Raw genomic sequence first — 12,664 nt, forward strand, 5'->3', positions numbered from 1 at the left:
TCAGTTTGTGTTTAAGAAAGGCCTAAAAACCTTTATTTAAAAAAAAGCCTTCGATTAAACTTGTATTTCTTTTTTTTTCTATTACGCCTCTTGAAGCGCTTTGGGGTTACTTTTACCAATGAAAGGTACTTTACAAATAACATATTATTATTATTATTATTATTGCAGACAGAGAGATCTAAATACCGTTTCCCACAATCCCGAGGAATGCAAAATACAAATATATATATATATAAAATATGAATACAAATGTGTATATACCTATATATATATACAATCAAAAGACACATTTAATGCACACATTTAAGACCGAAATAAAAGCACAACAATCAATATATACAAAATAACAGTCACTTAAATATCTTTGAGAATGTACATTAGTGCAAGATTGTCTTTATAAGAGTTTGATGCTTTAAGTGTGTGAAAATACATTTTATCTCCTGCAGATGTTCTACCTGAAATGGGATATTTCCACAAGGGCATGCCAAGCCATACAGATGTGGCGCCTCAGAAGATAGCAGGTACACATTTACACTGTATATTGTATTAACAAGTGCTCATAATGATAAATAAAGACATTAAAGGTATTATTATAGGCTTAGAACAGACGTAGATACAAGTATAAGAAAGAAACAATAAATAAAAAGGCGACAGTATTTTGAAAAGTCAGGTTTTTTGTAATTTTGTTCTTGTCTAATAGCATGACGTTTTTACTGTTTAATAATTGTCTTTTTTATGTTTTATCCTTAGTGCACGAGTCTGTGAGGTGTCTCAAGTTTTCTGTGTTCCCATGGCTGACTTTGACGAACACGGACAGACACATACTGTCATCCAACGAGAGGTGAGAGACAATTCATGTATCTAACAAATAACAAGAGGCGCGTTCACACCAAGTACTTTTCCCACAAAGGTTCCTGAGAACTCTTTAGTTCGCATGAACTAAGTACAGATCGCGTTCACACCGGAATAAGTCCCTGAGGGTGGATTAGGCAAATGAAGCCACTGACGTCACTTCTTCTTCTTCTGCTTTGGGTTTACTGGCAGGCCGCAAACCACTTCACGGCGTATACTGCCACCCGGAGTCCCCGGCCGGAAGTCCCCGGAGTTGGGGACTGGCTTCAGTAGAAGCTGCTGGGACTCCCAGCAGCTTCTACTGAAGCCTTCCGAGTAAATCGCCAGAACGCCGACACCTCCTCATCTCCACCGCTCCCATGTTTTATTTTGTGTTGCCATAAGTTAGTCTCTCTGCGTTTCTGCGCTGGGCTAATGCTAATGCTAATAATGCTAATGCGAGGTTAATAAAATGGCGGCTTCACAAACGTTTTTGGGAGTTTGAGGGGGCGTGGTCTGCAATCCGCCCAGCCAATCAGACACAGGAACCTTTTTCTTCCACGAAAGTCGCTGCTCTCTAGCAGGGACTGAAAAGGGGGTAAAAAAGGTTCTCATGAACTCATTTAGTTCCCGGGGCTTTTCGGTGTGAACGCGACTACATCGTAGTTCTCAGGAACCTTTGTGGGGAAAGTACTTGGTGTGAACGCGCCTATAGGCATGGTAAAGAAAGTTCAGGAACATTTTGTATTAAAGTGACCCAGAATAAGAGAAAATCTGTGCCAACCTGTCAAAAAAGTTGTTTTGTATAATAAGTGTAATTTTTTTAACAGTTCTCTAAGCAGCAGCAACCCTGCCTTGGTGCGGACTACCTGTGAACTCCTGTGTGACGTCATTATGCAAGACTTTCCTGCTGAGATCTTCCTGCAAAGGCCCAGCATAGTGCAGGTATCAATACATGACCATGTTCCTGTGCTCACTATAGTATTGTTAATGTGCATATGTTAATGTTTAGCTATACTCATGTGGTTTAGAATTGTGAGTGGAAAAACCTCAACACAAAACTTAGTTTTAATGCTTTGAAGTACATGTTGAATTAAATGCTTTTATTGCACTATGAGAGCTTTAGTGGGAGAGTGTGGGGAGTTAATGAGCAGCTGTGATACAAACACTGTCTTTGATTATGAAGCCCAGCGTTTCAATTCTCAGTTTGATCAGTGAAGTGTGAGATACACTGCAGACTCGATTCTAACAGGGATAAACCGAGAGATGGATGACTCCCAAACGGCAGGTCCATGCGTATACTGTGCTATATTATAATAACATATTAAAAATGTAGCAGCAGAAACTCTGGGATGTTGTGCATAGTGATTTTATTGCAACTTGCACACTGGAGTAGCTTTGACTTCAGTTCAGGATGTATGATTATAGTCAGAAGCTGGATCTTGACTTAAATATTCTTCTTATTTATTCACATCAATTAGCGGACATTGTCTCGAGTGGGACCGTGAACCATCCTATAATGTATTAGATGGTCATTCAAGCCAGTGTCAAAGTAATAACCTGTCAAATGGTGTCCTTGATCAAAACACCCATTTATAAATGTGTGTCCCTGATCCTTCTGGAGGTTGAGGATCCTCAGGAGGCAAAGTGATGTGCTTCAGGAGGCAGCAGAGTATAGAGGATACAGTGTGGGCATGATGCTCCTACTGCAGGGTTTAAACATCCTTGGTGCAGTTTTTTGCTGCTTTAAGGCGTTCTTAAATATCAGAGATTCTGTAAAAGTAGTGTTCAAACTCTCCTCGTCCTGGTGTTGTTGGCTTTGCAGGAATTTAAACTATCTGTTATTGCAAATGACATATTAAGGTGCTTGTTTATTGTACTCAATGTTACTTGTTTTACATTTAAAGTAGGGCTGCACAATTTGGAAATAAATAACTATTTTCCTGGGACTGGGGATCTACTGCAGGGTTTACTAATCCTTGGTGAAGTGAAAGGTTGTCTGCAGGCCTTCAAACTGTCCTCATCCTGGTCTTGTTGGCGTTGCAGGAAGTATTAATGTGCTTGTGTCATGCGAGTGTTTCGAACTAAATGTTACTTGTTTTACATTTCAAGTAGGGCTGCACAGTTCTGAAAAAATCACACATTTTGAGGCATTGATCATTTTTGCATCATAATTCAAAAGATTAAGAGGATCTGTACCAGACAAACAATTTCCGTCAAGTCTGTAGAATAAGATTTGAAGGCAGCTATATCTCTGCAGCTCCACATTACTTCATACAAACAGGATTTTTAATTGTAACTTAATCCAGATGAGACAACGGATGCAAATCTACATTCTATGTTTTCTTTATTTTATCTTCTTTGCCTAAAAATCCCTGCATGTATTGATGTAAACTGTTAGCAACAAAGTGCTTCTGTTATCTCTCAGTTTCAGTGGCGAACCGTGTCTATTACAGCTGGACCTTCTGTAGACACACACCCCCCCCCCCCTTGGCGGCATTATACTGTCCGTCTTTTCACTGAATTGTCGTCTTGAAAATAGAACTCACAACAATTCCGCAACAACTTCCTCTTCACCTGTTGCACTTGTCATTTCAACGTTAAAAACAATAAAACGGCATGATTTGCTTCGTCGCATTCATCTAGCTCCTCTGTCTCGAGCCAGTTAACTAGCGGGCCTTCTAGAGCACCTGGAACCGAGGGGAAACTCTGAAAGAACACGCCCATTGGCTACAAATCAATATATGATTGGTTGATCAAACTGTCAGTCCAAACGTACGCTCTCATTCAGTGCAACGGCCAGGGCCTTCGATCAAGGATGTAGAATACCTGGTTGAAGGATATTCTACCCAGAGACCCAGAACAAGATCTGATTGGTTGCTTTCTTTTCTAACACAAAACCACTGAAATGCGTAGTGCATGGTCCCAGAAGGACAAACAAATCAACGTAACACTGTGATATTAGAGATCAACAACACGGATACCATTCTCATTTATTCATTTTATTACATTTTATTTATATAATTAAATCGATTTTGTGTTTGTTTTATCTGAGTGTTCCAGGGTACTCTCTGAATACCTTGAAGGCCCTGACGGTTCGCCACTGCTCAGTTTCATAGGCGAAGTATTGGAGAAGACATGATTTAGCCCCACTGTGAACATTACTACTTTGCTAATAAAGTGGAACATCGGTCTCAAGGCAGCATTACTGTCACCCAGCAGTCTCATCATCTAAAGAACTCATTCTGCTCTTCCTCGTGTGGCTTTGCTCGACTCTCCTCTGAGGAGCTGGAGCTATTAAGTTAAATTAAAAGACTTGGATTTAGAGACATGCCATCATTAGCAGGGAGTCTGAACAAATTGTTGCTTCAATAATTTAGTTCAACTTTTTATTACAACTTTTCTCGCACTGTCTGAGTTTAGGTGCTACAGTTTGAGTTTCTCCGTTCTTATAAAAGACCTGTAGTGTTTTGGATCCTGTTGTATTTTGACTTTCTATTTTAATTATCCAGAATATTGTATATTGTCTTGTTTATATTGTATAATTTTGTTTAATGTTAATTCTCTTTTAATGTTAATTCTCTTTTCCACTTTAAATGTATTTATTTAACATAAAAAGAAGTCGGGCCTAGAGTTTGACACCCCGTCAAACTCTAGGCCCGACTTCTTTTTATGTGGCCATCTAGAGCTTGCAAAGAATATAATATGTTTATTATACGATTACATGCCGCTTTACAGAAGCACGTTGCCCATAAACTACATGTCCCACAATGCATCTCTTTGTGTGACATGCAAAGAGACTTGCAATTATTTGCCCCTAGACTTCTCAGACGTAGTTAATTATGAAGTTATTACCCTCTCCGATAATAATCTAATGCAGAGGCAATAATGTAATATAATACAATATTTTATATATACTTATATATGTATATTTATATATTCTTAAAGTTATACCCGGCCCTTTGAGTGCAACCATAATGCTGATGTGACCCGCGATTAAATTGATTTTGACCCCCCTGATTTTAAGTATTGTATTCTTGTATTCTGAACACACTTCTGCGACAAAAGAATTTCCCAAATTGGGATAAATAAAGTATCCATCTATCTATATATCTATCATATCCTACATTCTTCTGAAAACCTTCTATATCTCAGCTTCCCAGTGACAGTGTTCCTCTGATCTGGCCTGTGTTTGCAGAACCTGCTGTCCCTGCTGAGGCTGGGTTCAGGTAAAGGTGAGTCGAGGTTCCTCCACCTGCAGGCGCTCTCCTGCCTGAGGCAGCTGTGTGTGGGGCTGAGGAGGAGACTCCGCTTTCATCAGGATCCAAGCTTCTTCTCCACAAAGCAAGGTATGTGTTGGGAACATACTGAATGTCCTCCTCCAACATCAGAGTAGCATGCTAACAAAGGTACCCCAACTGTAGCTGTGTTCATGACAGGATGTGTGATTACCTAGAAGAGCATCAGGACTGTTTGAGGCAGATGATAGCTATGTGATTAACATGATGATTCAGCCTCTATGGAGAGAGACATCAAGCATGCTCATTTCTGACGTGGAGCTAATCTGAAGTAAACATTGAATACTGCTTTCTATTCCTCCATCTTGTGACTGTGTAACTCCCTCTCTTGGATATCAGCATGTGAAGGACACTGTTCAGGAACTAGTTGATGCTCTGTATGTGATGACTCCTTCCATTCTGGAGAGGATCACAGATACATGGATCCTGAGGTTGAAGCTCAAGCCGGGGATATTTTTCTAACAATATGAGATGCAGCCGTTTCGTACATGTGGTTGTTTATGTACACATAATCTTTAAACCAATTTGTTATTTGGTTGCGATAGGGCAAGTGACAAATTCCTAAAGACCTACACAAATACATTTTGATTTCATTAAACTGTAGCTATTGCTATACTTCCAATAGCTGCCCAAGTGAAAGTACAAAACTACCAAAAGTAATAATTTACATATTATATTATCGGACTTTGAATATTGATGCAGCTAATAAAGGTGGAGCTTTCTTTAATTGCCCTGTATACTTCTGGGTAGCCTAACCGATCATAATGTATCTTAGTTTAGTACATGATTTATGTTTGTAATTAGAACCTGTATCTGCAAAGTAACTTAAGATGTCAGATACATGAAGTGAGGCAACAAGTACAAATTAAGCCTCCGAAATATACTAACTACAAGTTATACTCTAGTGCAGTTCTTGAATCTCAATATCAATCTTTGTTTATTTCTATAGCACATTAAAACAACCTCAGTTGACCACAGGGACAGGGAGTAAATACAATATCAATAGCACAATGGGAGAGAAATAATAAAACAATATTTTAAAACATGAGAAAAAGCACAATAACTAGAAACATATACAAATGTTATGTTCAACTGGTATTAACAGCCAGTGCAAAGAGGTGAGTTTTTAGCTGAGATTAAAAAAGTTAAATGGACTCAGCATGAATAACTACTTCAAACAGCACCACCTTATTCTTATAATATACATTAATATACTATATAACTGCAAAACATTGAAGTAATCAACCTCACAAAATTGTACTCAAGTGCAGTTCTTGAATAACTCAAACAAGTAATTAAGTAGATCATTTGTTTATATATAATTTAGAATCAGTAATATTTTTGTATATCAATTTGACACTGCTTAACTTGGTATAATATAATAATTCTCATGTTTAATTTCATTATTATTATTATTTTTGTATTATTGTTTTACACATTCAAAATAAATCTAATCAAATCAAAAAACACCCACACCTTATTCCTCTCTCTTCTTTATCCCACAGCGTCTTTGTGCAACTAATGTCCTCTTTTCTGTCCCTGGTCGTGTAGATCCAGTGTCCCAGAACTCGTCCTTCTCCTACTCCCAGGAGGTGAGAGGCACGCAGCGTTCCCAGGCCTCCTCCCCGGGGGGCGAGTGCTCTCCTCGGCCCTCGGTGGTGGGACGCACCGGCCAGAGAGCCAGTGGAGACGGACAGGACGGAGACGCAGCGTCCACCAGGTGTGTGTGTGTGTGTGTGTGTGGGTGTGTGTGTGTGGTCTAGCATTACTATACTTGTGGGGACCGAGATCTGTTTACACAGTCACGTGTGGGGACTGGCCTCCCTTATGGGGACAAAATGCAGGTCCCCATGAGGGGAATCATTAATTTTAGGGTGAAGACTTGGTTAGGTTTAGGATTAGGGTTAGGGGTAGGGTAAGGGTTAGGTTAAGGGTTAGGGTAAGGGTTAGGTTTAGGATTAGGGTTAGGGGTAGGGTAAGGGTTAGGTTAAGGGTTAGGTTAAGGGTTAGGCATGTGTTGGTTATGGTTAAGGTTAGGATAAGTCTCCAGGAAATGCATGTAAGTCAATGTAATGTCCCCTGAAGTGATGTATACATGGTGTGTGTGTGTGTGTGTGTGTGTGTGTGTGTGTGTGTGTGTGTGTGTGTGTGTGTGTGTGTGTGTGTGTGGTGTGTGTGTGTGTGTGTGTGTGTGTGTGTGTGTGTGTGTGTGTGTGTGTGTGTGTGTGTGTGTGTGTGTGTGTGTGTGTGTGTGTGTGTGTGTGTGTGTGTGTGTGTGTGTGTGTGTGTGTGTGTGTGTGTGTGTGTGTGTGTGTGTGTGTGTGTGTGTGTGTGTGTGTGTGTGTGTGTGTGTGTGTGTGTGTGTGTGTGTGTGTGATACACACATCTGAAATGTTTAGCTCTGTCTCAATCATTGCTCACTTTTTAGCAGAAATAGTTTTCTATGACCTCACTTTCTTTCTACTTTCTTGTTTAACTTATCCTTTAGTTATTTCAAGTGTTTCATGCTAAACGAACCCCCCTTTGGAACATGTTAATCTGACCCCATGGGACCTTTTTAGTTTCCACAAAAACTATTCCTCTTTTTTAAATGCACATTCGTTAAATGAACAAAGCTGAAAAAACAGGAAAACTCCATTTACTGTCAACACAGCTGAAAAATAAATAATTTCCTCACTTTGGGCACATCAGGTCTCGCTGTTCCTGCTGTCTAAGCCTTTCTTTATTTGCACGTCTTCAGCAATCACGTTGGCAGTGAGAGCAGAGATTAACTCAGTTTTCCTGCTGTCACACTTCTGAGGCACAAATGGAGTCTGTCTGCTGGTTGTAGCAATATCGTTTTGCTTTGATTCAGCATTGTTGTCAATTCTGTTCATCAGACTGTGAACTCAACACGATCGTCTTGCTTTTTGAGAAGTGGGATTTTTGTAGCTTTGATAATGACTAAATAGCTGGTGACACTTGCAGCTCTCACACTGAGATAAAGCGACGTGAGCGAGGCAGCGGAGGATTACGTTATTATTTTGAATATGAGCATCAACAGGAGCCCTCTCGCGGCTGGTCTGAAATATTCAAATATCACTTCTGATTTCCATGATGGGAGTTTTTAGGATCCATCCCTACACAGCTCAATCAATCAATCAATCAGAAAGGACATAGATACACCCCTGGATATGGATCATTCCAATTTACACAATTTACAGTTCATAGCATCACAATAAATAAGTAAGTAAATAAACAATCGAAACCTATCAAGAATTAAAAGGTTTGAGTGCAGAGGGGATGAATGATTTTGAAAAGTGATTTGTCTTAAAGGTCCCCTATTATCCTGTTCTTCATCAATATATCACAGGTCTCAGATATATACAGAGCCTGTCTCTGATTGGCTGAAACACCAAACAGATCATTGCAGCATTACCCATAATCCCCTCTGTTTCAGCCCTGTTTCCAAAGTGCTGATTCTCTGTCTGTTACTTTAGATGAAAATAAGGAGCCCCTCCCCACGCCCCTCTGAGAGAGGTTTGGTTACAAAGAACTCAATGGAGCTCTAGGAGGAGATTCAGGGGATAAGGGGGGGGGGGGGAGGGGGGGTTACCTTGGTTGCTGATTGGCTAATGGTTACACAAGACAAAACATCGTTATGACATCATAAAGTGGCCAAAATCTGATCAGCTCATTTTCAGACAGGTTTTTATAGAAATGGATCAAAAAGAGAGAATCTTTGTTCCTGAAACTTTCAGAGTCTCTTTCCACAGAGGGGACACATGTTGATGTAGAAGAGACATGAAGAAGAGGGGACACATGTTGATGTAGAAGAGACATGGAGAAGAGGGGACACATGTTGATGTAGAAGAGACATGAAGAAGAGGGGACACATGTTGATGTAGAAGAGACATGAAGAAGAGGGGACACATGTTGATGTAGAAGAGACATGAAGAAGAGGGGACACATGTTGATGTAGAAGAGACATGAAGAAGAGGGGACACATGTTGATGTAGAAGAGACATGGAGAAGAGAGGGACACATGTTGATGTAGAAGAGACATGAAGAAGAGGGGACACATGTTGATGTAGAAGAGACATGGAGAAGAGGGGACACATGTTGATGTAGAAGAGACATGAAGAAGAGGGGACACGTGTTGATGTAGAAGAGACATGGAGAAGAGGGGACACATGTTGATGTAGAAGAGACGTGAAGAAGAGGGGACACATGTTGATGTAGAAGAGACATGAAGAAGAGGGGACACATGTTGATGTAGAAGAGACATGGAGAAGAGGGGACACATGTTGATGTAGAAGAGACATGAAGAAGAGGGGACACATGTTGATGTAGAAGAGACATGAAGAAGAGGGGACACATGTTGATGTAGAAGAGACATGAAGAAGAGGGGACACATGTTGATGTAGAAGAGACATGAAGAAGAGGGGACACATGTTGATGTAGAAGAGACATGAAGAAGAGGGGACACATGTTGATGTAGAAGAGACGTGGAGAAGAGGGGACACATGTTGATGTAGAAGAGACGTGAAGAAGAGGGGACACATGTTGATGTAGAAGAGACGTGAAGAAGAGGGGACACATGTTGATGTAGAAGAGACATGAAGAAGAGGGGACACATGTTGATGTAGAAGAGACATGAAGAAGAGGGGACACATGTTGATGGAGGAGAGACATGAAGAAGAGGGGACACATGTTGATGTAGAAGAGACATGAAGAAGAGGGGACACATGTTGATGTAGAAGAGACATGAAGAAGAGGGGACACATGTTGATGGAGGAGAGACATGATGAAGAGGGGACACATGTTGATGTAGAAGAGACATGAGGAAGAGGGGACACATGTTGATGTAGAAGAGACATGAAGAAGAGGGGACACATGTTGATGTAGAAGAGACATGAAGAAGAGGGGACACATGTTGATGTAGAAGAGACATGAGGAAGAGGGGACACATGTTGATGTAGAAGAGACATGAAGAAGAGGGGACACATGTTGATGGAGGAGAGACATGATGAAGAGGGGACACATGTTGATGTAGAAGAGACATGAGGAAGAGGGGACACATGTTGATGTAGAAGAGACATGAAGAAGAGGGGACACATGTTGATGTAGAAGAGACATGAAGAAGAGGGGACACATGTTGATGTAGAAGAGACATGAGGAAGAGGGGACACATGTTGATGTAGAAGAGATATGGAGAAGAGGGGACACATGTTGATGTAGAAGAGACATGGAGAAGAGGGGACACATGCTGATGTAGAAGAGACATGAAGAAGAGGGGACACATGTTGATGTAGAAGAGACATGAAGAAGAGGGGACACATGTTGATGTAGAAGAGACATGGAGAAGAGGGGACACATGTTGATGTAGAAGAGACATGAAGAAGAGGGGACACATGCTGATGTAGAAGAGACATGAAGAAGAGGGGACACATGTTGATGTAGAAGAGACATGAACAAATGGATGTTGCATAATAGGTGACCTTTAATATTTGTCTTCCTCCAGTGGCAGCTCTCACAGAGGTGGAGCAGCAGTCCAGGCCCCTCCCCAGTCCCCCCAGTCTCCTGCAGATTTGGCCCACCTGGATCTTCCTGACCTGGGTGTGGAGGATGTTCTGGAGCTACAGCTACAGCAGCTCACTCTCGCTCAGTTCACCGTAGCCACCATGCAACAAGCCATACCGCTGCTGAAAACAGGTGGGTGTTATTGTGGCTTTTTATGTACATGTATACAAACAAATATCCAGCAGGGGGTGACTCTAATTCCAAGATACATTAATATTGTATAGAAGTCTATGGGAAAATGACTCTACTTCTCACTTGATTGATTTCCTTTTTTTGGTCTCACTTTCAAGTTTCAAGTCTTCTTCAATACAGCATGTAGCACCTGAACATGTAAGAAGCCTAACAATGTAATAAAATGTGCAATTAAAAAACAATAGACAGGTCAACAGCATCAAGTAGTTCCTGCACAGTGTCCTTCACATGCTGATAGACAAGAGAGGGAGTTACACAGTCACAAGATGGAGGAATACCGGTTCTTCTAGGTAACCATACATGCTGTTATGAACAAAATACTAAGTTTGTTCTCAAAATGTTGACTTTTTCTCAAAATCTCAACATTTGGACTTTCTCTAAAAAAAATTGACTTTCTCTCAAAATTATAACTTTTCTAAAAAATCTCAGAATTCTGGATTTTTTCTCAAAATTCAGACTTTTTTCTGAATACTTAAAATGTTAATAATCCCTCGTCCCCAGTTTGAGCTTCAACCTCAGGATCCATGTATCTGTGATCCTCTCCAGAATGGAAGGAGTCATCACATACAGAGCATCAACTAGTTCCTGAACAGTGTCCTTCACATGCTGATATCCAAGAGAGGGAGTCACACAGTCACAAGATGGAGGAATAGAAAGCAGTATTCAATGTTTAGTTCAGATTAGCTCCACGTCAGAAATGAGCATGCTTGATGTCTCTCTCCATAGAGGCTGAATCATCATGTTAATCACATAGCTATCATCTGCCTCAAACAGTCCTGATGCTCTTCTAGGTAATCACACATCCTGTCATGTTCACAGCTACAGTTGGGATACCTTTGTTATCACGTGACTCTGATATTGGAAGAGGACATTCAGGATGTTCCCAACACTTCCTACACTCAGTCTGCGTCTCCTTCTCAGTTTCCTCTCTCCTCCTCTCTCCTCTCCCAGAGGTTTCTCACGTGTTCCACCGTGTGTTGGAGCTGCTGAGCGGCGGCGTGCTCCTGCTCGGGGACAGCGTCTGCGAGCTGGTGTGGGACGACCGCAGCCTGGTGGGGACGGAGCTGGCAAGTCAAAACACGACTCGTGACAAAGCCTCTTATGTAGATGAATGGATACACTTCACTGAAGGGGTGGTGGTGGGGGTTTGTTGGCCTCCAGACAATTTGCCAGCGACACACAGGCATACGGTGCTTCACTGTCAAGTGTAGGCATGTGATGGAGCTGAATGAATTATAAAAAGCTACAAAGGGCTTCACAGGCATTCACACCTCTCATCTGAATCAATGTTGGGTTTGTTAATGTCTCTATTTACACATTGCATGGTGTTTCTTCAACGCACACAGTTTGTTATCCTCCCTGACTGTAAAGACTGTGTGTTCCTATGCGAGGGGACACATACACTTGTCAGGGCCCGGCCCCTGTGGCCCTCTGCTGTTTAAAACATGCCCAGAGCTCGCAGCCTGAGAACCGGTTTGTTCTCGACTTCGAGGTTTTTCCTCTGGGAATCGGACAAAACTGTTCTCGCCAGCCGCAGCAATGCACAGGACATCTACTGCCCCCTGCTGGTGGAAACCGTCCTTTGTTTAATTTCTCCTCCCTGGAACAAAGTGGCTGAGAATAGATTGTTCCAATTTATTCAGACTGAGATAGCGTGGATCTGTATCTCGTCCTAAAATAACCCTGAAATCTGATTACATTCAATTCCTAACGTGTGTGTGTGTGTGTGTGTGTGTGTGTGTGTGTGTGTGTGTGTGTGTGTGTGTGTGTGTGTGTGTGTG

General features: G+C 41.4%; 1 protein-coding gene across 1 annotated transcript in view; it reads left to right on the forward strand.

Moving 5' to 3' along the window:
* Positions 1-12,664, forward strand: part of rttn (rotatin) — a gene marked incomplete at its 3' end in the record, with an annotated part of 47,719 nt that overhangs the window by 2,406 nt on the left and 32,649 nt on the right. The window contains 7 exon segments of the mRNA XM_034203921.1: positions 447-521; positions 751-841; positions 1,662-1,776; positions 5,030-5,180; positions 6,681-6,849; positions 10,633-10,823; positions 11,835-11,950. Coding sequence (XP_034059812.1) covers positions 447-521; positions 751-841; positions 1,662-1,776; positions 5,030-5,180; positions 6,681-6,849; positions 10,633-10,823; positions 11,835-11,950 — 908 coding nt within the window.

The sequence above is a fragment of the Gymnodraco acuticeps genome, unplaced genomic scaffold (assembly GCF_902827175.1).
Source record: "Gymnodraco acuticeps unplaced genomic scaffold, fGymAcu1.1, whole genome shotgun sequence".
Taxonomy (NCBI): Eukaryota; Metazoa; Chordata; class Actinopteri; order Perciformes; family Bathydraconidae; genus Gymnodraco; species Gymnodraco acuticeps.